Source organism: Papio anubis, chromosome 11, assembly GCF_008728515.1.
Source record: "Papio anubis isolate 15944 chromosome 11, Panubis1.0, whole genome shotgun sequence".
Lineage (NCBI taxonomy): Eukaryota > Metazoa > Chordata > Mammalia > Primates > Cercopithecidae > Papio > Papio anubis.
In genome coordinates this window covers 108,168,114-108,195,220 of record NC_044986.1, presented here as the reverse complement: position 1 = coordinate 108,195,220, position 27,107 = coordinate 108,168,114, and the positions used below count along the sequence as shown (strand labels likewise).

General features: G+C 38.5%; 1 protein-coding gene across 1 annotated transcript in view; it reads left to right on the top strand.

The window, feature by feature from the left end:
- MRC1 (mannose receptor C-type 1) overlaps positions 1-27,107 on the top strand; it is a 98,099-nt gene that overhangs the window by 36,270 nt on the left and 34,722 nt on the right. The window contains exons 7-15 of the mRNA XM_003903430.5: positions 3,137-3,322; positions 6,539-6,696; positions 9,784-9,894; positions 14,760-14,875; positions 16,866-17,014; positions 20,181-20,380; positions 23,805-23,932; positions 24,407-24,494; positions 25,548-25,692. Of these exons, the coding sequence (XP_003903479.2) occupies positions 3,137-3,322; positions 6,539-6,696; positions 9,784-9,894; positions 14,760-14,875; positions 16,866-17,014; positions 20,181-20,380; positions 23,805-23,932; positions 24,407-24,494; positions 25,548-25,692 (1,281 nt within the window). The remainder of the gene's footprint in view (positions 1-3,136; positions 3,323-6,538; positions 6,697-9,783; positions 9,895-14,759; positions 14,876-16,865; positions 17,015-20,180; positions 20,381-23,804; positions 23,933-24,406; positions 24,495-25,547; positions 25,693-27,107) is intronic.

The following is a 27,107-nucleotide window of genomic DNA, read 5'->3' as shown; positions in this document are numbered from 1 at the left end:
CTTTGAAAACAATTTCATGTATTTTAAAATATGCTTGACATGGCTAGAGATTCAAAAGGTACAACATGATAAATAATAAGGTTTTCCCTACCTCTTACCTGTAACACCCGGTTTACCTTCCTGGAGAATGATTGTTTCTGGGTGTGTATCCTTAGTTATTCTGTGACTATATAAACATATACATTTATAATTATTTTTGTTTCATACAAATGACAACATACTGTATTAGTTTTTACCCTAAGTTTTCCACTTAATAACAATTTTGGACATCATTCCATATAGAATATAAATAGCTTCTATGTGTATTTTCATGGCTGTCCAAAAGCTATTGCAGAGACAGCACATATTTTGTTTGACCAGTCTCCTATTAATAGATTTTTAATTTAATTTACTTCCAATCTTTTGTTAATACAAAAAGTCCTGAAGTGAATAACTGTATACATTGTATGCACATCATTTCATGCACGTGGTAATGCCTGGAAGTGGACTTATTGGATTAGGGAGGAGATGTGTTTGCGATTTTAATTGATATAGATTTGGCCAAGATCTTAAATAGATATAGATGAGGGTCATGGATGTTGGGTTTGATTATGCTTTACAGGCTCTCCATAATGACAGTGGGTATCTTCAGGGAAAGCCCATCATTTTTGCATTTTACCTCCACTATTCCTCCTCTAGGAGAAATAGTGTATTTTTTCCTTTTTGGAAGACTTCATACAATTCTCTTTCGAAGACTTGGAATTTCCATGTTGCCAAAGAGGAGAATAGTTATTTTATAGTTTATCTGGTACAGCACTCAGAATTCTGTAACTTGGCCTTACTGCTTAACCTGCCGGTGTTGGGATCCTCATCTGTAAAATGGAAATATTCATGACTCTTCTTCCTGAGATAAAATTTTGTTCATTTCATCAAACACTCAGTACATTCTTATTTCTCTGTGATGCCTCCTTCACTTGCTAACCGCTTGACGTGAGTTTCTGAACGTCTCTATACTCCCTGGATTAAGGATTCTGTTTTATCTATAAACTCAGATAAACCAGAACCTGGAAAAGCGTATCAGAGTTCAAATTATGCAATATACAGGATTGGCAACATCCTTAGGCAAGAATTCAACCTCAAACCCTGTGAATTTTTGTAACACTAACCTGTTCATCCATAATCCTCAGGTCTCTAGGGCTGTACGGTCTGGCTTAACAGGCACTAACCACATGTGGGCACTGAGCACATGAGCTGTGGCTAGAGGAACAAACCATCTTCTGTGGCTGCCCCAGGGAACTCCCCTTCATGTCACTCAAGTCAGTTGTTTTCATGCTTTCAAATATTTTTAAAGTTCATTGGTTCAGTTTTTGAAGGACTCAGCATTGGCTGATCCTACTGTCAATTTCCTGGGTAGCAAAATTAAAATAAACCACCAGAGGGCTCCAAAGCTGTGCTAACTTTTCTTTCTCTTTCTTTTTCTTCTTCTTCTTTTTTTTTTTTTTAAACCACCGGAAGTGCAAAGAATCTAAATTGTATTGAGGGAATATAATTTTTTTAAAAATATGCATTTTTATTACAGTTGTACACCATTTGAGCCTCATGACTGATTAGTTCCTTGTATGACTACGGGGCACAGAATCCTGGGCTTAAACAATGATATTTCAGATACTCTCCACCTTTAAGGGAAGATAGGACCAATTCAGGAATTAAAGGAATAGTGAAGAAAGTTACCCTATAATGAACATATAGTAAGGCAGCCATTTGAAAACATTTAATATGAGCTTAAATAATATATAAGTTCACTTTCATTTGGTAATATAGTCCCCCTCTAAGCAAAACATGTTGCCAAATTACTGTTTGAAATAGTATCTCTAGAATAGTAATAACAAGCAGCCATATATCAACTATAACTTCAATTCAATTCTTTTTCTCTTCCAATACTCAATACATCTATATGTATCAGGCCCCGTGCCAGGCTCAAGGCAATAGGGATGAATAAAGTGAGTTTCTGCTTTCAAATGTCTTTATTGTCACTTTCCCCTAGCTCATTACTATTAAAGTAAATTTTTGTAGTGTATAATCAAGATTATACAATTCGATGCTGTTAGTAGCGATCCTGAGGATGTTGACAACTGGTTTAATTAAATAATGATTGTGTGGTGTTTGTGGTTTACAAGCACACTGTCTCTATTCTTTTCTAGTTCAGAAGAACACAGGGTGGGTGGTTTGATATTTGTGTTAGTATTAATCTCATTTAAAAATTTTCACCTGTATGGATACTTCTGTTCATGTGATGTGACTTGCCTAAGATCACACAACTCACCGCACATTCAGGTTTTACGAGTTCTGACTCCAAATCCCTCTCCTAGTTACAAGAGCACGTATCAGTTTCGGGGAGCAAGTAAATGGTAGTGGGTCTGTTCTGAGGCAATAGGTGGCTGACTCGTGTGGCTATGATGGCGGAGGCTCCTTGGGGACCGTTTGTCCCCCAACCATTCCAGCTGCCTACTTCAACACTAATCTGCCTCTCAAGAGTGATTGGCTCCCTAATGTCCATAGAATAAAGTAAATTCAAATCTTTTATGGGATGTGTTTAGTCCCCCAAAGCTGTCAGGCCTCCAGCATTTAAACAGTGCATAACATATGCTTAGTTCAGCTTTGCTGACAAGATTTAGATAATCTAATATATATTAGTATAGTTTTGTTATAGGTACAACTTTTTAAAAAGAAATTTCCCATAGCCAAGTACAGTGGCTTATGCCCTGTAGTTGCAGCTACTCAGGAGGCTGAGGCAAGAGGATTGCTTGAGCCCAGGAGGTTGAGGCTGCAATGAGAACATGATCACACCACTGCAGTCCAGCCTGGGGTACAGAGTGAGACCTCGTCTCTTAAAAAAAAAAAAGAAAGAAAATTGATAAGATCATATCCCATTTGACTAAAAAGTACGTTCTTTTGTTTTGTCTAAAAACCAACAAAATAGTATATGACTTGTCTATCTTTTGCGAATATGTATGCCGCAAAAATTAAAACTAAATATTACCTTTATTTGCCTAATGACTATAAGCTGTTTCATGTATTATATAAAATGATTAAAATATTGTTATAGTTTTAATCAAATATTTTAAAATTTTTTTCCACCCCCGCTTTTTGTTTCCAGAAAGTGATGTGCCTACTCACTGTCCTAGTCAGTGGTGGCCATATGCCGGCCACTGTTACAAGATTCACAAAGATGAGAAGAAAATCCAGAGAGATGCTCTGACCGCATGCAGGAGGGAAGGCGGTGACCTAGCAAGTATTCACACCATCGAGGAATTTGACTTTATTATCTCCCAGCTAGGCTATGGTGAGAAGCCTGACAGTGATAATATACTTGGCTTTAATCCTGGGAGCACCCCTCTCTACCCACTTCTGGAAAATTTTATTGGAAACATCAAATTTAATCAATGTAAATTAATAATTCAATGAACAACATATGAATTTAATCACAAATGCTAAAAATGCCACAATGTGAAAATTGTATAATAATTGAAAGAATTCTGATCGCTGAAAGATGATTCAATTTTTTTCTTTTAATGTGTAATCCATTTATGGATAGTTTTAAAACATTATTTTTTAATGTATTATCTGGATTCAGAGCAGTCTACCTTAGGCTTGTCAACAATGATTAACTCCTTGGAATTATCTATATGTGTGTATGTATGTATCTTCTTTTTTTAGGTCCATATTTTATCTCCTAAAAAAGATCTCTAAATGGACTATTTCAGACTTTGGATTTCTTTCTTCTTTGTGAATTTAGCTGATGCTGGGAGGGTGTTGAACAGTGAAAAATACAGGATTTTTGTTTTGAAATGGTTAGATGTCAACCTAAACCTTTTAAAGAAATACATTTCTTGGCCAAGGTACGGTGGCTCACGCCTATAATCCCACCACTTTGGGAGGCCAAGGTGGGAGGATAGCTTAAGCCCAAGAGTTTGAGGCCAGCCCAGGGCACATAGTAAGACCTTGTCTCTACTAAAAAAATTTTTTCTAAAGAAATGTATGTCTCAATTTTAGGTGCATAATTAAAAATACATAGAAAATGTACTAACCAGAAAAAAAAAATAGATGAATAAAATGAGTTGCGAATGCTTGTCCCGAAGATGAGCGACTTGAGAAACAGCATAATGATAATGGGCACTCAGCAGTGCTTGTTGATTAAATGATGATCATTTTCATCTTCCACTGATGAGGCTGCTGAATAGCTGCAGCTGCTCTTCATTTCCCCCCAGCAAAACAAGAGGAAATGGATGGTGGAGATGGTGGAGACAGCTTCCTGACACATAGTGCTTGGAAACTGATGGGGGCTGGGGGAGGGGAGGAAAAAGCGATTAACAAATAGATGAGAAAACAACAGAGTAGTACCAGAGAAAGACTTAAAAGACCCCGAAACACTCCTGCCCCTAGCACCTGTCAAATGGTATCCATCCTCCTGTGTTGACCCCATTGAGTGTCTTAGGCCATGAGAATAGCCCAGCTGCAGCCTATGAACAATTTCTTGGGTATTCTGTGTCTACCTATCCTGAAAAATTCACACTAGAAGATAATAATGGAATCAGAACTGATACGTCTGAATAACAGTTACTTAAATTTAGTGTGGCACTTATCATAGCCAGTAAAGTTTGCAAATGATTTAGCAGAAAACAGGTTAGTTAGGATGCTATAGAACTAGAGTGCACATTTAACTCTACTTTCTATAACATACTATAGTAAAAGAAAGAAACCTGATGTTTTTATTGCTATAATTATTTCAGGAAATTGGATGGCCAAAGTTGCTTTGAAATTCAGCTTGTGAATTAATAAATTAGAAAACCTTTCATTAAAATTATTGATAAGGTTTTATTTTAAACAATAAAATAATATTAATACAAGTAAAGTTGTAAAGTTAAAATTATTGTCTCTAAAAAAAAGCCTAGAAATTTTTTTTAGATAGTTGAGATGATACCTTTTGTATTAATCATGGAAGTATATTTCAAGTGAATACTTTGAGACTTGTACAAGTAAGTTGTGATTATACCAATGAATACAACTTCCCCAACTGATTGATGAAAATCAGCATAACAACTTTATACTCACATCTTATATATTTTTCTAGGATCAAGATTGTGCTTAGAAATTGAAGGAGTTATAGGGGAAGAACAATTTAGTGAGAAATATGTATATAAAAAACTCTTAATACTATACTCTAATTATGGGACTTAGGAGGTTAGTTTTTCTTTGATCTTCAATTGAAATCTTTGAGGGGTACATGAGGTCACTTGGAAGCCTGTATTTGTTGCTGAAGAGATCACGATCTGCAAATCAAGTGAAAGGAGAAGAGGATCATCTTGGCAATGTCATTCATTCTCCACGGCACTGGAAACATCTGCCAGGGCTGGCGCCAGGCCAGCCAGAGACTTCTCCAAAAGCAAAGTTGAATGTCAACTTTCAGGAGGAAGAGACTAAACCGCTTAGGGAGATTCTTATATAGTGTGATATTTTCCTCATTTTCTACCACAACATCATCTTTACAATACTTTGGCAACTAATTTTATTATACCACTAAATGATCATACATGAAGCATTCACGATGGGACTCCCAGTTGTGTGAATTAGATAGATACTGATTTGTGTTCACTTTAACTTTTTTTTTTTATTTAGACAAGTTTATTTTTTAGCCATGACATCTTTAACCTTCATTGACTTTAACGTTGTCCCATTTTTGTTGTGATATTTAGGAATTTTTAGCATGGCACCTACTTATAAAATCAATAATGCTGTCCATGGAATTTCAAAACAAAATGGTCACATTTTAAATCTATATTGGTTGTTTTGGTTTTAACCTCATTTGTTATTGAAGTTTTGCTGGAATTTCATGGCATTTCATGGTGAAAATGATTACAGATTCATTTGTGTGTACAGCCTAAGAAGTAGCTACCAAATGTCAGGCGCAAGTCTCACCTCTTGGTTTATAATTCTTTCACTATATAGATACTTTACACTCCCAGTACACTGACTGATCTTTAACGGAAGCACCTAGAATGTTCTTGATAACAACAGTCAGTAAAATAGAAGCAGTTTAAAATTTTTGTTATTTTAAAACATTCATCAATTTAATCATAGTCAAATAGATGTATATAAATAGGCCACTGTATTTCCAATAATATGAGTGCAGTTGACATGGTAAATTATTTGTAACAATAAAAGCAGCTTCATAAGATAGAGCATAGTAATAGACCTACTTCAATTTTGTTTTTGTAACTGCCAGGAGATATAATCTATATTTCCGCTAAAGAATACAGTCATATTCACAATGTAAAGGGTACACTACACAACCTCAAGCTAACAAGGTAAAATGTAATTGGCATCTAAGTTGACAGCATGTAGCTCAGATGAATACACATGAGGACTATTTTCATGATGGTGATCATATCAAGGGAAGTAGAGCCCTGTTGATGAAGCACAGTGCCTTCCGTTCCTTTTACCCTGCCGACCTTTGGAAAGCAGCCCTTATATATACTACTGTGTGTTTCTTCCTGTTTAGAGCCAAATGATGAATTGTGGATTGGCTTAAATGACATTAAGATTCAAATGTACTTTGAGTGGAGTGATGGGACCCCTGTAACATTTACCAAATGGCTTCGTGGAGAACCAAGCCATGAAAACAACAGACAGGAAGATTGTGTGGTGATGAAAGGCAAGGTAAGGCCGCTTGAATTACTGATATTTATAATGAAAGTCACAGGGGAGTTTTCCTTCTGTCCCACTCAGTTACATATGTTTGTTTAGATTGTTTTTATTCTACGTAAATTGGCATGGATCAAAGGTGAACCAAAATTCAGATTTGATTTCTTGAATCCCTCTCAATTGTCTAGCAAAGTCAAATTTTCTTTTCTTTTTTGAGACGGAGTCTCGCTCTGTCACCCAGGCTGGAGAGCAGTGGCATGATCTCAGCTCACCGTGACCTCCACCTCCCTCGTTCAAGTGATTCTTCTGTCTCAGCCTCCCGAGTAGCTGGGACTACAGGCACGTGCCACCACACCCGGCTAATTTTTGTATTTTTAGTAGAGACGGGGTTTCACCATATCAGCTAGGCTGGTCTCAAACTCCTGACCTCATGATCTGCCCACCTCAGCCTCCCAAAGTGCTGGAATTACAGGCGTGAGCCACCACGCCCGGCCCAAAGTTAAATTTTCAAGAGGATCACTGAAGCAACAGACAGAAACTTTTGGTTCAAGGATGAAATTGGCCTATAACAAATACTCATATTGTTCCTATGGCACTATATATATATATATATGGCCACATATATAGTGCCATATTATAATGGCGTATATATATACCAAAGCTCTCATTTGACCAATTAAGCCATATATATATGATTATGTATGTACACGTAAAAAGTGATTATAAGCCATATATATGATTACAAGAGACGTAAAAAGAGATATATATGTATGTGTGTGTATATATATGTAAAAAGAGATCATAGCCCCGTATAGATGTAAGAGATACATATACACCGAGTAGATGCAGACCTACTTAGAACTATGGTAGTTGAGGCCTGGAACCTGTACTTGGGGAGCTACGTTCATTTTTTTCAGTTTATTTGGAGATGTCATATGAAATGATGGTGTCTATGATTAAAATATGACCTTAGTGACTGAAAAATGTCATCAAATTTATCTTTTATTAATAGACAATAAACACAGTGATTAAGAGGCTGGGTTTTGCTGCATGACTGACTCCTTTATTTGCAAAGTGGAAATAAGAGCTGTAGTCAGTTCACCTGTGGATACGAGGTGTTTTGTTGTTGTTGTAATTTGTTTGTTTTTTAAGACAGAGTCTTGCTCTGTCACCCAGGCTTCAGTGGAGTGGTGCAATCTCAGCTCATTGCAGTCTTGACCTCCTGGGTTCAGGCCTTCCAAATAGCTGTGACTACAGGCGCATGCCACCACGCCTGGCTAAGTTTTTGTATTTTTGGTAGAGATGGGATTTTGCCATGTTGCCCAAGCTAGTCTTGAACTCCTAAGCTCAAGCAATCCACCCACCTCAGCTTCCCAAAGTGTTGAGATTTCAGGCATGAGCCACTGTGCCAGGCCCAGGATGTGAGTATTAAATAATGCATGTATAGTACACAGTTCCCAGCCCATATTTATTGTTCAGTAATTTTTGTCATTATGGTTGTTTATTTTTGTCACTGTGGCTATTATTTTTGTCATTGTGGTTGTTTTTATCGTGATGGATTGAAAGTTTAAGAACATATTAGGTGTTAACTATCCAAAGAGTAGACAGAAGAAACCAGAAAGCAGCATGCTTGGAGGAGGTGAAAGGTCAGTGTGGTTGAAATCGTGAAGTTAGAGCCGGAAGGGTGGGTAGGAACTGAGGTTCAAGAAATATGAATTGTCTCAGAGGGGTAAGACCAAAGTGGCAATTTATAAATATTACTCTGGCTAAAGGCTTCCGTATTAGATTGCATTGGGCTGAGACCAACTAAGAGATGGGGCATTAAAGACAGACAATACAGAAAACATTTTTATTTATGTATTTATGTATTTATTTATTTGTTTATTTTTTGAGATGGAGTTTCGCTCTTGCTGCCCAGGCTGGAGTGCAATGGCACAATCTTGGCTCAATGCAACCTCTGCCTCGAGAGTTCAAGTGATTCTCCTGCCTCAGCCTCCAGAGTAGCTGAGATTACAGGCGTGCGCCACCACACCCAGCTAATTTTTTTGTATTATTAGTAGAGACAGGGTTTCACCATATTGGCCAGGCTAGTCTTGAACTCCTGACCTCAGGTGATCCACCCGCCTCAGCCTCCCAAAGTGTTGGGATTATAGGCGTGAGCCACCGTGCTTGGCCCAGAAAACATTTTTTTCAAGATGTTTAGCAGCAAAGGGAAGGAAAGGAGAGGTCCTGTTAACATGAAATCTCAAAGGAAAAGGGAGGGGATAGAATCTGAAATAAAATGGAAGATTGAGCCTCAGATCCAGGAGAAAACTCATCGGTAGAAATAAGAAGAAGGGAGGAAAGATGAGTGCGGTTTCATGATGTTTTCAAGTTTGGTGTGTTGGGTGTGGGAGATTTTTCTGGATGGCTTATATGAACTTGATTAATTTGAAGACAGAGCTGACTGCAGAGATTGATGAAGAGGCTGCATGCAAACCTTTTGTGAGCACCAACATCTAAGGACTTACAGACATTTTTAATTTCTCCCTGGATTCCTCTAAACAGTGGCTTGGACATCTCAGATATAAAATCATACTGGGATTCCAATCTCTTTTTACATGTTTGTAGCCAGAGTCAAAATTACTGTTTACATGTGAACATGTCAATTACCTTTCCTTTTGGTAGGTGCCGTTTTCTCTCAATAACCTTGGATCTTAATTTTCCTCCTCTGAGGCACAGTTACAAGAAAATGACATCAAAGTCCAAAACTGGCCAGGCGCAGTGGCTCACGCCTGTAATCCCAGCACTTTGGGAGGCCAAGGTGGGCGGATTGCCTGAGGTCAGGAGTTTGAGACCAGCCTGTCCAACATGGTGAAACCCCGTCTCTACTAAAAATACAAAAAATTAGCAGGGCGTCGTGGTGGGTGCCTGTAATTCTACCTACTTGGGGGGCTGAGGCAGGAGAATCACTTGAACCTGGGAGGCGGAGGTTGCCGTGAGCCAAGATCGTGCCACTGCACTCCAGCCTGGGGGACAGAGTGAGACTCTGTCTCAAAAAGAAAAAAAAAAAAAAAACAAAAACTGATAATCCTTTTTTTTCTTTCTCTCTGCTCCCTGCAGGATGGGTACTGGGCAGATCGGGGCTGTGAGTGGCCTCTTGGCTACATCTGCAAGATGAAATCACGAAGCCAAGGTCCAGAAATAGTGGAAGTCGAAGAAGGCTGCAAGAAAGTGAGTGCGCCATGCCCACAGTGACTTAAGCTGAGCACATATGAATTGATACAGTTGGCTTTATTTTTATGTGTGAAAGTGCCTTGTTATTGCAGTAGCCAAGGATTTCCGCCGTCTCAATCTTCAGTGGCTTATTGTTAGTGTTTGATCTCACTGTCCTCCTTAAAGTTTTCTTTGGAAATTCTCTAGAGTTGATATGGAGGTACACAAGGCCAGTAGGTCCTTTCAGGATGTCTCGGGAATTGGAAGAGGGAGAACAGGAACTAAAAATGGCACATCAGAGGGAGTCTGGCTAAGTTGAGGACAGGCCATGGGAGAAGGTGTCATCCATAGTCTACTACAGTCTGTCATCCTATGGGTTGTTAAGAACATTTCCGGTAGATACCCCCAAGTTGCTGATAGCAAACGATCCTTAGTCATTTTTTCCCATTTATAATATTTCTGATGAGGCATCTCCTGGAGAGGATTCTTCTCAGTAGGTCACTGCAGTGGGGAGGTAGGAAATCCAACCTCCAACTGGTACCCGCAGTAACTCAGTGGTCCCTGTGAAATAGTTTTTTAAAGCACACAGAAGCTACGAAAACACAGGGTTTATGGTTATCATTTTTCTGTTTGATTATACTTCCTCTTTTCTCCTTTCTCATTTTCTTTGAATAAAAACGAAGTAGAACCTGTTTTTGTTTCCCGAGAGTATTATGTTGTGGTCACATAATCTTATAATATGTACCAGAAAGCGGATAATTTGGTACTATAAAAATAAGCCACAAAGAAATAGAGCAGATAATGGAAAATGATAGCATGGAAGAGGCACAAAGGACCTGGGTGATTTCAAAGTTTCTCTTCTAAGTTTTGAATTCTGGAAACTTCAGCTCAGAGAAGCAATGTAGCTTTCTGATAGAAACAGAGGCAAGGCTAGAACCCAGGTCTCCTGTCCCTAGACCATGATCTTTTGTTTCGGTTCCAGCATATGTTCATATTCTTTGCCTGATCATATGCTTACACAATAGTTTGTATATTACTGTCATTTTCTAAAATAACAAACCTTACATTTTTATTACTTTTAATCAATCTAAGTTTTATTTTTTCTATTTTCCTACACATCTAAAATCTTGATAATAATCCTGTTTAATCATTAGGATGATAATAACAATAAAATAATAACAGTCCTTTATCAAGTACAATTATTGCATTCTAATAGATTTACAGGATGAATATTATAGTCCTGATTAAAAAGTAGAGGAAAGTGAAGCACAAAGAGTTTAAACAACTTTACGCTTTAAAAACACCTGTTTGAGGCAGTGTCTTCCTTACTGGGCTGGGAGGACTAGGGAAGAAAAAAATCTACTCATCAACAAAGGAAGATAATGAGATGTTTTTTTTCTCTGGGCCTGGGCATGCAGTGGTGTCAAGGGGTCTTTCTAAGAATTCAAAATCACAGTCTTCTTGTTGTCGCACAGACCTGGGATTTAATTTTCAATTCAATGCTATTAGTGTGGGAAATCCTAAACCAAGAAATCAACCTAAAGTGGCCATGAGTTTCTAATATTCCAGGATGCCTGACATGTAGAAATGTAAATCCTCATTATAAAGAAGTCTCATTATTCAAGCTGTGGGAACCCCACAGGTGAGACTGAAACCCCAAATTATAAGGTATACCACCAGGATCTTCATATGGGGGAAATTTACAGATATGACATTGAAATGTGTTTTAAAATGTTTACAGAAAAAGACAGAAATGAAACCATTGTTCAGCCACCAAATTGTCTGAGAATGTCTTAAATTCATCCTCACCCTGAATAATAGTTTAGCTAGGTCAGTTTAGAATTCTAGATTAATGGTTGTTTTCCAACAGCAATTTACATATTATTTTATTATCCTTTCTCCTGGCCTTATTTTTGCTACTGGCATTCCTGCTGTCACACTAATTCTTCTTCTGTTTTGAAGTGGATATGCTAGTGGTTCTCTCTGATTGGTTATAAAATCTTCTCCTTGTCTTTGGTGTTCTGCAGTGCCTGGGTGAATGCCAAGTACCTAGTGGAATGCTGCAGTGTAGCATTCTACTACATGTGCCTAGATTTGGAATTATTTTGTTTGTTGCCTTTGCTACTCAGTGTGATTCTTTCTTTTTGAAATGGAGTCTCACTCTGTCGCCCAGGGTGGAGTGCAGTGGCGCGATCTCGGCTCACTGCAACCTCCGCCTCCCAGGTTCAAGCAATTCTTCCACTTTAGCCTCCTGAGTAGGTGGGACTATCAGCATGTGCCATCATGCCCAGCTAATTTTTGTATTTTTGGTAGAGATGGGGTTTCATCATATTGGCCAGGCTGGTCTTGAACTCCTGACTTCATGATCTGTCCGCCTTGGCCTCCCAAAGTGCTGGGATTACAGGTGTGAGCCATTGTGCCAGGCCCAGCGTGATTCTTTGAGGTTTCACTGCCATCTTTCAGTTCTTGAAAGTGACCCGTCATTAGTTTTATTCACTGCTTCTGAAACTTGTCATAGGTGGTTGTTCAACATTCTCATCCTATTGTCTATGCTTTCTATCAACATTTTTTTTAACCTCTTTTTATATCTCTGTCTCTTCCTATGCTATCTTTTCTATCTTGCTATCTTTTTATCTTTTCATCCAATTTACTAATTTCCTATGAAACCCTGATTACTATATTTAATCTGACCAATGATTTTTTAACTTCATTGCTGTTTTTCTTCTATAGACATTCCATATTTCGGTTCACATCCTCCTGTTCTTTGTGCATACCATTTTGATCTTTTGTTATTGGATTTATTCTTTTGTTACAAAGTCATCTCAAACATGGTGGGGTTTTTTAATAAGAACTTTCTGTTTTATTATGTTCAGTTGTTGACTCTTCCTTAAAATGGGACATTTTCTCATATGGTTTGTTGTTGCTGTTGTTTTGAGACAGAGTCTTGCTCTGTTGTCCAGGCTGGAATGCAGTGACATGATCTCAGCTCACCACAACCTCCACCACATGGATTCACGCAATTCTGCTGCCTCAGCCTCCCAAGTAGTTGGGACTACAGGCACGTGCCATCACGCCCAGCTAATTTTTGCATTTTCAGTAGAAACGGGGTTTCACCATGTTGGCCAGGGTGGTCCTGAACTCCTGACCTCAAGTGATCCACCCACCTCGTCCTTCCAAAGTGCTGGGATTACAGGTGTGAGCCACTGCTCCTGGCCAGTTTGTTGTTTTGGTTGTGATTTAGTGACCTCTCCATCCCCACCCGTCTCGCCAGACATCACAGTCTCTCTTGACCTGGTTGGTGGGCATATTTCTGATGCGTGGTTTTGCATTCTACTTCTTGGAGTGCTTTAGAGATTCCCCTTTACAGATTAAGTATGACTTTAATTTTTTGGCAGTGGATTCCCATGCAATGTGGATAGCATAAACTTGGAACTGTCACTCATCTGCGGCACAAACTTGGTATTTATTTTCAGACTCAGGAATTGTTTTTTTCCGGTACTCAGAACCCTAGGTAGATGACAAGACACTGTCATTTCCTGGTTCTGTGGGCAGAATGTTCTAGTTCTCCTTTAACCAAGGGGTTATGGGGGTTAGTGGTATCATTTTTATACAAGGATCTCAGTTCCAACTCCCTGCCTCAAATGAGACAAAGGCCAAATACCATATTCTGTGTGGACACTAACACCACAGCCCCTAGGACCTTGATCTAGGATCTCATCTGTCCTTGGCCAACAACAATTTAGTTTGTGCATTTTCCATTCAGCTTTTAGTATTCAACTAAATTTGGGTATCTGGAGATTTCCCCCTTCTTCCTCTCAAACTCTAGTATGGATTTTTCATTTACTGTTATGTTTTTATTTAGCATTTCTTTCTTTCTTTTTTTCTGAGACAGAGTCTCACTTTGTCACCCAGGCTGGAGTGCAGTGATGTGATTGATTGTGGCTCACTGTAGCCTCGACCTCCTTGGCTCAGTCTATCCTTCTGCCTCAGCCTCTCGAGTAGCTGGGACTACAGGCACATGCCATCATGCCTAGCTAATTTTATAAAATTTTCTGTAAAGATAGAGACTCACTATGTTGCCCAGGCTGGTCTTGAACTCCTGGGCTCAAGTCATCCTGCCACCTTGGACTCCCAAAGTGCTGGGATTACAGGCATGAGCCACTATGCCTGGCCATTTCTCTGTACTTGGAGTATGGGAGGAGGAACAATGCTGAATCATGCTGCCTGAAGTTTGAAAAGTGGTCTCCTATGACCAAATAATGTAGCTTTATACCCATCTTCTAGTATTGTCTTCCATAGGCAGCTAGGCTTGCGCTTCCCCAAATTCTTTCCTGTGGTTACCTATTCTAAAACTGGTATCTTAGACATTCTGTTCAGTTTCCTCAGTGAACATTTCACAAATAGTTTTTGTTGCAGGATACATTAGAAGCAGAATACATTAGAAGGGCACATAATTGCCCCCAATTATGTGCATAATTTGTCATAAGAGGAATGATGTACTACTGTTTCTTTTATTTGTTTATGTATATAATTTTCATTGCATTTCAGATTCTTCAGAGTTGTGTTCTTTAGATATTCCTATTGTTTATCCAATAGTTTCCTGATAGAAAAAGTATTAAAATAATGTTTTCTAAGGCTGGGCACAGTGGCCGGGTGTGGTGGCATGTGCCTGTAATCCCAGCTACTCCGGAGGCTGAGGCAGGAGAATTGCTTGAACCCGAGAGGCGGAGGTTGCAATGAGCCAAGATTGCACCATTGCATTCCAGCCTGGGCAACAAGAGCAAAACTCCATCTCAAATAATAATAATAATAATAATAATAATATTTTATAATATATATGCATGAACTCTGCTCATTTATTCATTGCTTGATAACATTAATAGGGCTGGAAAAAACATCACTTTTACTGCTATATGATTGGACATACGCTTTCAACATTTGCAGAAGCAAACCAAACCTGTAATAATGAGAATGCTTATTTAACAACTATTGAAGACAGGTATGTAACTATTTGAATTTCATTTAAAAATATGTCAAATAGAAAAAAGTTTCAGAAAAGCCCAAGTATGAACGTACTCTAAATTTCTGAGTATACTATATGTGATCTTGAGGTATGATTTGTAAAGGTAGAAACATTAAAAATAATATTCTTATTTGGATTCCTCATTGCAAACATTATAAACCGTTTTTGCTAAATTTAGTAATATAAAGCAACATTCAGAACAGTTTACAAATAATAATCTAGTAAATGTAGTTTATAGAGCTAACTTTTTAATGATCCATTATGTGTTGAATTTTTTAAAACAGGAAAGTAACTAAAAGTTACCAGCTCAAAATCACGTTATATCTTTACCACTCTGTCCACCAAAAAAGAAGGCAAAGAAGTTTACTGAATAATTCATTCATTCTTTCCATTCTTCCATTCTTTACTTTGCTAGGTTAACAGACTCATCGGTCAGGAAAATCACACGGACATAGAAAAGTTTATGTAATTTTTTCCTCTACAGTCCCATCTATTTTTAAGATTTATTGATTTACTCTTCACCTACTCTACGTGAAGCTCTAGATTAGCCACAGAAGAAAGTTTCCAAAAATGGAGAAGTATCTATTTCACTTGCAGTAAAGAAGTAACAAAATTATGGAGTTTTAGTACAATAAGTTATATTTACTGGAGTTTCGAGGCAGACCGAATAACATGTAGGGGATACTGTTGATATTAAAAATCTTTGGATAAAAATGAGAGATGTCATAACCTTTCATAGTCTTTATAAAAGAACTGTATTTCTATCCACATGCTGCTTTCAAGTATAATGAAATGTCTAATATATGGTAGTAGCACCCTAATACGATGCTGACATCTGAAACTCAGAACATAGGTACTTTTTATCTTCTGTGAGTGAGGTGAACTGCTCACCTTTAGGTACCATGAGATCATACTCTGGTCTGCACTATAATTGATCTTTTGGTCTATTGGAGTATTATATACATGATTTCACTATATTTTACATTTATTTTTCCTTGTGTATCTTCTGTAATATTTATCCTCAGGAGTTCACTAATATGGTTTAGAGACATTTAAGGAAACTAAATCGAGTTTGGAACTTTTAATTTTTTTGGTTTGTTTTGTTTAGGGAATAAAATTATTTAGACTATGGTCAAATAAAATGTTGTATTGCTGTTAGGTTTCTCTGTATTCTCTTCCTGCTCTCCCTGAAGTCATCTACAACTCTCTTCGTTCCTGGAAATTGCAGACACCATTTTTCTTTTTCTCGAAAGACAGATTTTTGGCTATGTTGCTGCCTCCATTGTTTTGTTTGTCATTTCAGACACATTTTTGGTGCCTTGTCAACCGAATTTTATTGTTCCCAGATTAATGCCAAATGCACAGACAAGATTCCAAAGGGAGAGACAGTGTTGGAATTCATTATTCTGCTTCTCATTCTTTCTGGAGATTCAGTCTCTGCTTCTCTATATGTCTTGATAATTTTCTCTTTTGTTTCGGAGCTGAGATATGAGAGAATAAAATTGAGGGGGGAAATTCATGCAGATTATTCCATGGATATTATCCTTGATAACGTTACTAACCTTGAACTTGCTTAATCAATAATTCAGTAGAACTATTTGAAGAGTGGACTGATTTTTTAAAACACTGTATTTTAAAATGCAGTAGTTTTCTTCTTTGTATTCTCAAAATTCTCTGATATTTTTAGAAGAGGCAGAGGGGCTGACGAGGGCTAGAGGGAGTTGGTTTGAGTATATCTGAGTGATTTTATACACTCAGCTATATGGTATTTTTCCATCATAAGTTCACATTTCCTTAGTGAAAATGTGTATAATGTAGATGACATACAGATATAACACAATATATTTGAATTACCAATTCAATTATAGCTGAAACGTGGAACTGAGATAGTTTTCATATTGATAATTTTGAAAATTGGCATAAATGTTTTGAAAACTTAATTGAATGTTAATTCTTCTTTTTAAAGATATGAACAAGCATTCCTGACTAGTTTCGTTGGCTTAAGGCCTGAAAAATATTTCTGGACAGGACTTTCAGATATACAAACCAAAGGGACTTTTCAGTGGACCATCGAGGAAGAGGTTCGGTTCACCCACTGGAATTCGGATATGCCAGGTATGGGCAGCACTTAGGTTGAGGGTTGCGTTCACCCTACGAATCTGTTGGATAAAGTCTGTTATTCCTCCGGGTACCTCTCCAAATAGACTAGGTAAATTAATCATGCTTTTAGTAACAGTTTATATTTCATTCTCTTTTTGTTTTTTTCTTTTCTTCCTTTCCCCCCCCGCCCAAAATTTCCTAATAAGTTTAGTGTTCTAAAGAAAAAAGGAAGAAAAGTTTGCTAGGTATCTTGCTAGGTTATGTGGTACTGGTCTACTTAAAACCCATTCGTGAAATTCTCAGTGGTCACAAATGTTTCAAATGGTTGACTTCTTTCTTTCTTTCTTTTTTTTTTTTTTTTTTTTGAGACAGAGCCTCACTCAGTCGCTCAGGCTGGAGTGCAGTGGCACCATCTTGGCTAAGTGCAACCTCAACCTTCCAGGTTCAAGCAATTCTCGTGCCTCAGCCTCCCGAGTAGCTGGGACCACAGGCATGTACCACCATGCCTGGTTAATTTTTGTGTTTTTAGTAGAAATGGGGTTTCACCATGTTGGCCAGGCTGGTCTCAAACTCCTGGCCTCAAGTGATCTACTTGCCTCGGCCTCCCAAAGTGCTGGGGTTACAGGAGTGAGCCACTGTGCCTGTCCTGGTTGACTTATTTCTGAAAACCTAAAACTATATTAAATGGACATAAAACTTTTCAGTGCAATTAGGAGTTGAAATATTAGAGTGCTTGGCTGGTGCAGCAAAGGACATTGCTCATGCAGAACTCGTTATTTCCGTATCTTCCACGTGCTACCATGTTTAGTCTTTTATTTGCTTTGGATTTTATTTTATCCTCATAAAAACCCTGTCAGTTACCTGGCTTCAGTATCTTCATTTAAAAGAAGTGGAGGTCAGGCGCGGCGGCTGTAATCCCAACACTTTGGGAGGAGGAGGCGGGAAGATCACCTGAGGTCAGGAGTTCGAGACTAGCCTGGCCAACATACTGAAACCCCATCTCTACTAAAAATACAAAAATTAGCCGAGTGCAGTGGTATATGCCTGTAATCCCAGCTACTTGGGAGGCTGAGGCAGGAGAATCGCTTGAATCTGGGAGGCGGAGGTTGCAGTGAGCTGAGATTGTGCCGTTGTACTCCAGCCTGGGCGACAAGAGCAAAACTCCATTAAAAGAAAAAAAAAAAAAAAGGTGGAAACTGAGACTCAGGAAGTTTATGTGACTAGAAAGTTTCCAAGCATGGATTTACACTAATCTGTGGCATCCCCAAATCTGTGCTACTTACACTTGCACCACCCTGCCTGCCTCTCTCTATATTTTGATTTACCTTCTCTAGTAAGATGTTGTAAGTTGTTTCTGAAATAGTCTCTGAAAGATTCTTTGACTTTTTATACAGTGGTATCACTAGCACACAACATTGTTTAGTATGACCACACATAGAGAAATTTCAACATCCCTTATAGCAAATATTTCATTGTGCTTGGGTGAAAAGCTAAAAAATAATAGCACAAGTCTATCAATTTGCTACCTGACCTAATACATCCTAATCTTCAGTGTTCTATAATTTGCATTCTTAGTTTTCAATAAGGGAAACAGATCAGTAACCTAAATAGTGTGATTCTTGTTTATGGAATTATTGAACTTTCTGAACTACAGCAAGATTTCAGTTGATTTAAGAAGTAACTGGATGGTGTATTAAGAGCTGAGTACATACTTTAAAAACACATCTTGGCAGTAGTGATAAGTCTTACTCTGTAAGTGAAACTGCTTAAGTTTGCCTGTGGTGTCATCCGGCAGCAGGATTCTGAGGAGTGAGCCCTGGAATGTCCTTAGGGAATCACAATGGTTGGAACTGGAGCAGAACTCAGTTACAACCATTGTCATGGTATATCTTTGATGGAAGGACGGTGGCTGGCCTCTTTGGCTGAGTTTACAGCTTCAGGAGGAGTGGGCAAGGAGCCTGGGGCTTGGGCCTGAGCATCAGGTCAACTGAACTGATTCTGACGGTTAACCGGACGCCATAGCCTCTGTAGTCATCTATTCCACAGTTACCAGGTTTTAACTGGGTGCTGCAAAGAGAAAGAGACAATCTTCGGAATCAGGGAAAACCCTTGAGGTGTCAGGGAATCAGCGATTTCAGAGAAAATATTCTAAAAAAGGTGTACCTCCCCGGAACTTCATGAATGACTTCTCAGCACTTCGTGTTCTTTCAAAGTCTAATAATAAAAAAAATGACTTCATCCTAGCAGCGAGGAATCCTGATGCTTTCAAAGCTCTGTCTTAGTTAATTGCTATTTGGAAATAACCTTGACTGTAAGACAGAATTATAAACTGTTCAGCTCAGTGCATCCTCATTTTGTTTTATGGACTTCTTTGTTAAAGCTGGCATTCCTGAAGCTCTATGAGGCAGGTCTTGGCATTTGCATTTGAAGAGGAGAAAGCAAGTTCAGAGTATTAGAGTAACTTGCCTAAAATCTCTAGTTGAGGCGTGTCTCATTTTGAAATCTGTGAAAAACTTTGGTCCTGGAAAACCTACGTGGACCTTAGTGGGAGGAAAAGAATCTTAAAGAATTAAAAAAGAAAGAAAGTAGGGAGAAAACCAAAAAGGGGAGGAAGGGAAGAAGGAAGGAAAGAGGGAAGGAAGGAGGGGAGGAAGGAATGAAAGGAGGAAAGAAGGGAAGAAGGAAGGGAGGAAGGAAGGAAAGAAGGAAGGAAGGAGGGGAGGAAGGAATGGAAGGAGGGGAGGAAGGGAAGGAAGGAGGGAGGAAGGAACGAAAGGAGGAAAGAAGGGAAGAAGGAAGGGAGGAAGGAAGGAGGGAGGGAGCGAGAGAAAGAGTAAACTACTATTTTTGCCATTATGGTGTATTTGATAATATAAAATATCTTATCATTAAATGCCTGTGTGTGGGTCACTTTGCCAAATGTTAGAAATGTAGTGTTAAAAACCCTCCAACATTTGAGATCATTTTGGGTTGGGGTTATAGACCACACAAATAAACTGATTCAAAACAGCACAGACCAGTTGCTGAATGCCCCTGGCGTGGCCGGCTGCATCTCCTCGTCTCCTCGTCACGTGCAGGTTTCACCACATCCCTGACACTGGGTTCTGAGTGCCTTCTGCGAGCACGGCAGGCCTTCGGCAGGCACTCGTCAAGTGAATTCTACTTTATATATTTAATACAGGCCGAAAGCCAGGGTGTGTTGCCATGAGAACCGGGATTGCAGGGGGCTTATGGGATGTTTTGAAATGTGATGAAAAGGCAAAATTTGTGTGCAAGCACTGGGCAGAAGGAGTAACCCACCCGCCGAAGCCCACGACGACTCCTGAACCCAAATGTCCGGAGGATTGGGGCGCCAGCAGTAGAACGAGTTTGTGTTTCAAGGTGAGTATCAATGATAAAGCTGATAAGAGAATCTGGAGTATGCTTCAGCCTAAAGAATCACCTAAGGACATAAAAAACAAACAAACAAACAACAAACAACAAACAGAAACCAAAACACTGTGCCCAGACTCCACCCGTAGGTATTTAGAAAGTCTGATTTGATTAACTTGGGGATCAGGTGTTTTAGAAGAGCTCCTTGGGTGGATGCATTTAGACCCACAAATGCAACCAACAACATAAACACAGCGCACAGAAGTTGTTTCTCACCTGCTCTGCCACTATCACCTTCTCTCTGCTTCTCTCCTTTCTCCCAGGACTTCTAGATCTACCTCCCTCCTCTCCCCTCTTCCCCACTTCCTCCCTCCCTTCCTTCCCCTCTGACCCTCCCTTCCTCTGTTCCTCCCTTCCTCTGTTCCTTCCTTCCTCCCTTCCTTCTTTTCTCCTTCCTCCCTTCTTTCCCTCCTCCCCCTCCCCATCCCGCTCCTCCTCCTCCTCCTCCTCCTTCTCCTTCTCCATCTTCGTCTTCGTCTTCGTCTTCGTCTCCGTCTCCTTCTCCTTCTCCTTCTCCTTCTCTCTCTCTCTCTCTCTCTCTCTCTCTCCTTCTCTTTCTTTCTACAATGGGGTCTTGCTCTGTCATCTAGGCTGGAATACAGTGGTATAATCATGGCTCACTGCAGCCTCAAACTTCTGGGCTCAAGTGCTCCTCCCACCTAAGCCTCCCAAGTAGCTACAAGTATGCACCACCATGCCTAGCTAATTTTTAAAATCTTATTTTAAGTAAAGATGGGTCTCACTATGTTGCCCAGGCTAGTCTCAAACTCCTGGCATCAATTGATCCTCCCACACAGACCTCCAAAAGCTCTGGAATTACAGGCATGAGCCACTGCACCCAGCCTCTTTTTATCTTGATAGAAATTTCTGTTTCCTGTCACACTGTTGTATTGCAATTCATTTTTTTTCCATGCTCTTAGAGCCCAAGTTTTAGCTAACAAAATTGATAAAGTGTTCTACAATAATGCCACAGAGGTATTCTAAAGCGAGTACTCCCTTTTTCTGATTTAACCCTGATGAGTATAATGATGGGTGAGGAAAGGAAATGATAGGTTGGGGCACATGGCTTTTCAACGCCCATTAAATGACAATTCAATATTCTACCACTATTTAATACATTCGTAGTTTAGGCCATTCGTTTCCTCTTTATGCAATCAAATTCACTAAAGCCAACAACCAGACAAAAAAAGAAACCCAGAAAATAACAAACAAAAACCCCAATGAATTAAGGATTTGGGTCTTTTACTCTCTCTCTTTTATAAGTCACATCCTTTCTAGAGAAAATTAGACTTAGCCAAATACAGAAATGTACCTACTGTATTAGTCTGTTCTCACACTGCTGTAAAGATACTGCCTGAGACTGGGTAATTTAAAAAGGAAAGAGGTTGAATTGACTCCCAGTTCCACATGGCTGGAGAGGCCTCAGGAAACTTAGCATCATAGTGGAAGGGGAAGCAGGCACCTTATTCACAGGGTGGCAGGACAGAGAAGAGCATTTGAGAGTGTAGGAGAAGCTACCACTTATAAAACCATCAGATCTTCTGAGAAGTCATTCACAAGAACAGCATGGGGGAAACTGCCTTCATACTCCACTTCCCTCCCTCAATGTGGGGATTACAGGTCCCTCCTTCGACATGTGGGGATTACAGTTTGAGATGAGATTTGGGTGGGGACACAGAGTCAAACCATATTACCCATCTACTGCTTAATGATACTGTTTTCTAATACTCCTGCTCTCTGTACTTCTTTTATTCATTCCTTTTGAATGGCATATGGCCATGACGTGCCCTGTAAGACAGTTTGGCAAGGCTGATGAAGAATTTGCATCAGGTTGAGGCTATGTAGTCTTTTCTAACTCAAGAGGAGTATGGTTAATTGAGCTGGTCACTCCCACTAATAGAAATAGGAATCCAGGAAGTCTTCAGTCCAGATTGGCCATCAGATTTAATAACATAATTTACATAGAAGGCGATGTATTGGGCTAAGACTGAAGAGATTTGTAAATGGATTATTTGAGGACTAACACAAAGAGAATCAAATATTTTATTGTTACCTCTGGAAACTTTTGGGTTACTACACAAAGGCCGGATTCATCTTATTCCTAGCCTTCGCCTGAGGATGTTAGGCTGTGGAGATTTATTGCAGTTTTTCGAGAGAATCAGCAGTTTTACCCAGAGCTGAGACGTGAACCAGGGGCTTCAGTAGAGAGAATTTTCAGGTGGATGTTCAACAAATCAAAATATGTGCTTGACTAGAAATTAGGTGGTTTTAGAGGTACTTGGGATAGGGTTTGTTTGGAAATATATAGACCACCTTTATAAATATTAAGGTGTGAGAATTATTAATGAAATTAGCTGATAGTAAATTTAGTTAAAAAATAAAATATTATATCATAGTCTAACAAGTTGAGGCATCGTAGGACTCTGGGATATACTGATGTGGCTACTTACTTAAGCACCTTTGTCCAGATAGCTTGAGTCAAGTTAGGGTCAAGGTGAAGGTTGTCTTCGGCTGCTTAATGACAACTTGGGCAACCATAGTGCCTTGGAAACAAATTTTTTTTCCCATAAGCCTGTGATGTGGGAGCCATAACTCATGAGGACCAATGCATGAGAATTAGAAAAGTCAGTGGCCACAAATATCTCCTTTCTGTTTGCCTACTAGGGGGTGTGTCCCAGACTGTCACTGTTGACTGCATTTCACTAGTCTCTCTGCAGTCCTCTGAATGTTATGACCCAATTCCTAAATCATATAATCTTTTAAATTTAATTTAGCTCATAACTCCTTGCCAGATGGGTGTCTGTGGTTGCATGTGCTTCAATAGCTCTTGAAATGTACAACCGCAATGAAAAATACAAGGCGATATTGAAAGACATCACCAACCAAATGTTGAAACATTGCCAGGTTATTCATTGTTTAAGCTGAACACAATAACAAACTGTGCACAGTTTTAGGAAAGTTATTTTCCTTAAAATTCTTCTTATTCATGTTTACTTTCTTTGTATCAAAAGGTTCTTTCATTTTTTTCCATCTCAATGCCACTTTTTACACTTAACCAAATTAATCTTGTCTTCTACAAAGAGCTGTATACGTAACCCATATGCCTAAAGCGCCTAAGATTTTAATCTAATTTCTCTTATGCTATAAAATAATTTTATTTTCTAAGGTTTTCTCAACAAAATAATCCCCCAAGTTTTGTTTACCCAACTGTTCACTCATAAATTGATTTTAAAGCAAAATAATTACATTGTTTTGGGTCATTACAATGTTTTGTTTTTCTGTAAATGAACTCTCATCAAAAGTAAATAATTGTTTCTCTTAATTTGATAAACTACAAAGTATAAAATAATTTTTGTAACCATATCATCGTCAGCTGTATGCAAAAGGAAAACACGAGAAGAAAACGTGGTTTGAATCTCGAGATTTTTGTCGAGCTCTGGGTGGAGACTTAGCTAGCATCAATAACAAAGAGGAACAGCAAACGATATGGCGATTAATAACGTAAGTGGTATTTTTATGGATTACTCCTTTTTGTTATCTAGTTGGTGCTGATGAAGTTGAGAAAATTTGTCTGTTTCTGAAACTATTGTCTCAGGATGCTAGTTTGAGCACCTGTATCATCTCCCAAATCTGTGGGCCCTGGTTGATCTAGTTTTACTTTCAAATCCTCTAATTTTATAAGTGTAAATTCTGCTATGACTTGCTCTATGAAAGTTCAAGATGCTTAATACATACTTGTCTTTCAATACTATACAATTATTTACTCTCAGGTAGTGGCCTGTTTTTAAGATATTTATGGGATATACCAAAATGCACATCTATTGCATAAGTCTTCTATTTAGCTGTTAAATCTCTTTACTTGTGTACTATTAATTTATGTTTTGGAGGTAACTTTCAAATGTGGTTAGTCCTCATAAGTTACTGAACTTGCTTCATGCAATAGCATATGCTTTCTTTATGTTTTGGATTTCATAGAGCTAGTGGAAGCTACCACGAACTGTTTTGGTTGGGATTGACATATGGAAGCCCTTCAGAAGGCTTTACTTGGAGTGATGGTTCTCCTGTGAGTAATTTCACTTACTATATAACTTTCTTACTTTATCGTGTATTTATTTTGATGTTATCTTTTTATTTAATCCAAACTTTTAGTAAGACAGGTCATTATGATAGCCACTATCCTGCCATGCAAAGTTGATGTGCAGGTAAACTTCCTAAAACTTGAATGTTTTATACATACTCTTATAGAACAATAGAAATGGAGACACTTTTGATATTCCCACTAATAATGATTAGGCTTCGTCGGACTTCTCCATTTCCAGGAATGAAGAAGTGAGAGCTTCTGGCACGTGCTGGCAATATTTAGAAGCCCTAGTCATCACAAGAAGTGATTTTGTATAATTTCAGTTCTACCTCTTAATTTCAGTTCTGCCTCCACCAGCAACTTTTCAAGGAACTTTAATGAGGTGGTTTATTTGATGGCTTCATTGACATTTGGGTTTTATATTTACATCTCTGGAAAACACATCACCGTGCTTGGTCCAAAAACCTGTGGGTTATGACTCCACACTGAAAACTCCATAGAGGTCCTAGACCCAGGGCCTCCATTTGTTTCTGCTGTTCATTTTGGCAAAGTTTAGTAGCTCTGTTAGCAATATTTTCTGGGTCTTTTTCTTTTGCAAGTAGAATTAGTTTTATTTCTTTATCCTACACATTTAATAAAGAGAAAAATTCCAAATAACACACTGAAATATTATCCTTTCCAATGGGTTGTAAAATTTAGGAACTCCCAACACTGAGAAGTGGAACTTTGTTGCCAAGTTTTTCCTATATATAAACCCCCATTTGTGGCCTTTGGATCCATTCTATTTAATAAGAGTAAAGAAAATGTTATAATAATCAATTGTGTACGCTATTCAACATCGCAAGTTTCCATGTGATGAAAGCTGTTTCTTTTCTACTCATGTTTGTGAACTGTGCCTTCAAAGCAAAGCTATTGTGAAAAAAAAGTAAATTGATAAAACAATGCAAATATATCTTTCGTTTTCTATTTGAATGAATGATTGGCATTGGCTTGATACAAATGGTTAATGGTTGTAGTTTGATGTTTCTAATATAGGTTTCATATGAAAACTGGGCTTATGGAGAACCTAATAATTATCAAAATGTTGAATACTGTGGTGAGCTGAAAGGAGACCCTAGTATGTCTTGGAATGATATTAATTGTGAACACCTTAACAACTGGATTTGCCAGATACACAAAGGTATGATCAGCTCTTCTCTCCTTTATCTCAGCTTGGTAGACTAACCTCCTGATACCCCAGTATCTTTCCTTTATTAGCAGAAGCAAACAAACAAAATAACAGAATCAGGGAACTGTCAGTGGCCATGATTGCATAGGATAAGCATGAAGTTGGTAAGCACAGATAAATGTGCCAAAGGAACAGAGAAGATCAAAAGGCCACCCAGGAGTTCTGGGCAAGAGTCACATCCTCCCAAATAGTTCCCAAGAGCAGCTCTGATCCTGGCCCAGGTTCCATAGCAGTAGAATTTTGTGGGTGTCCTATGCCGTAAGCAGAATAATGCAAATGCAACTGCCGTTTTGGAATTTTCACCTTCTGACCTACGTTAATCATCAAATAGGGGAACATTTCCCCAAGTCTGAATATTCTAAGTATTGATTTCTCAGATAAACGTTCAACACAGTGAACAATCACCTTGGAGTGGCCTCTGATGCTATGAGCCCCACCATGTTATTGATGGTCAAACAATATGCATGCTGACAGTCATTATCTGGGACTTAGAAAGTTCTACATATCCAAGTCAGGCCAGAGGATCCGAGTTCTAATGTTAAGAGAAACCAACACACCAACCATCAAATAAACAAACCTACCCTCAAACCAAAATATACCTCAGTACCTCCGTTGTAAATGGATAAATGGAACCACATTGCCCTCTGCTGTTGGGGAATCTTGGCAACCATTTCAGCTCTATAGCTGGAGATGCCTTACTGCTTTGTTTATTTTCCATCCTCCTGCTTATTATTGCTTTCAAAGTTTCCAGAATGGAAGTAGTCAGTGGTGGTCCATTGTCCTTTAACAGTCTCTTAGCTACCAATGGCTAGTATCCTTTTTGCATTATTGTAGCTCTGCTCTTGCAGATGTTAAATTCAGCAACCCAAAAGCTAGGTAACCTGAGTCCCTTTATCAGCTTTCAACAACATCCAGATATGTCATTAAGTAATTGGAAAGAAAAATATTTCATTTAACTTTTAGTAAATCATACATTTCAGAAAAACAGATTTTCTTAAAGAAAATACATTTTCTATTTTATAAATATTTTATAAACAAATAGTTCACATTTAATCATTTCAACTAATGAAATCATAAATAATTTCGCAGATTATAAGATGTCTGACTGAAAAACGAACATCTGTTAAACACCTATTACATACCAATAACTCACGTGTTTTCACAAACTAATCTATTTGGTTTAGTTGACAAAATTAAGGCTAAATGATTGAAACCCAGGCTTGGGTTTTGAAGCTAGGCTTTCTGATTCTAAAACTCATGTTCTTTTTTTTTTTTTTTTCCTTTCCTTTATGTGACGCTACTTATGCCTGAAAACTGTGGTGGCTGTAATTTCTGGTGGCTCTGATTGCACCTGATTTGTTTAAGTC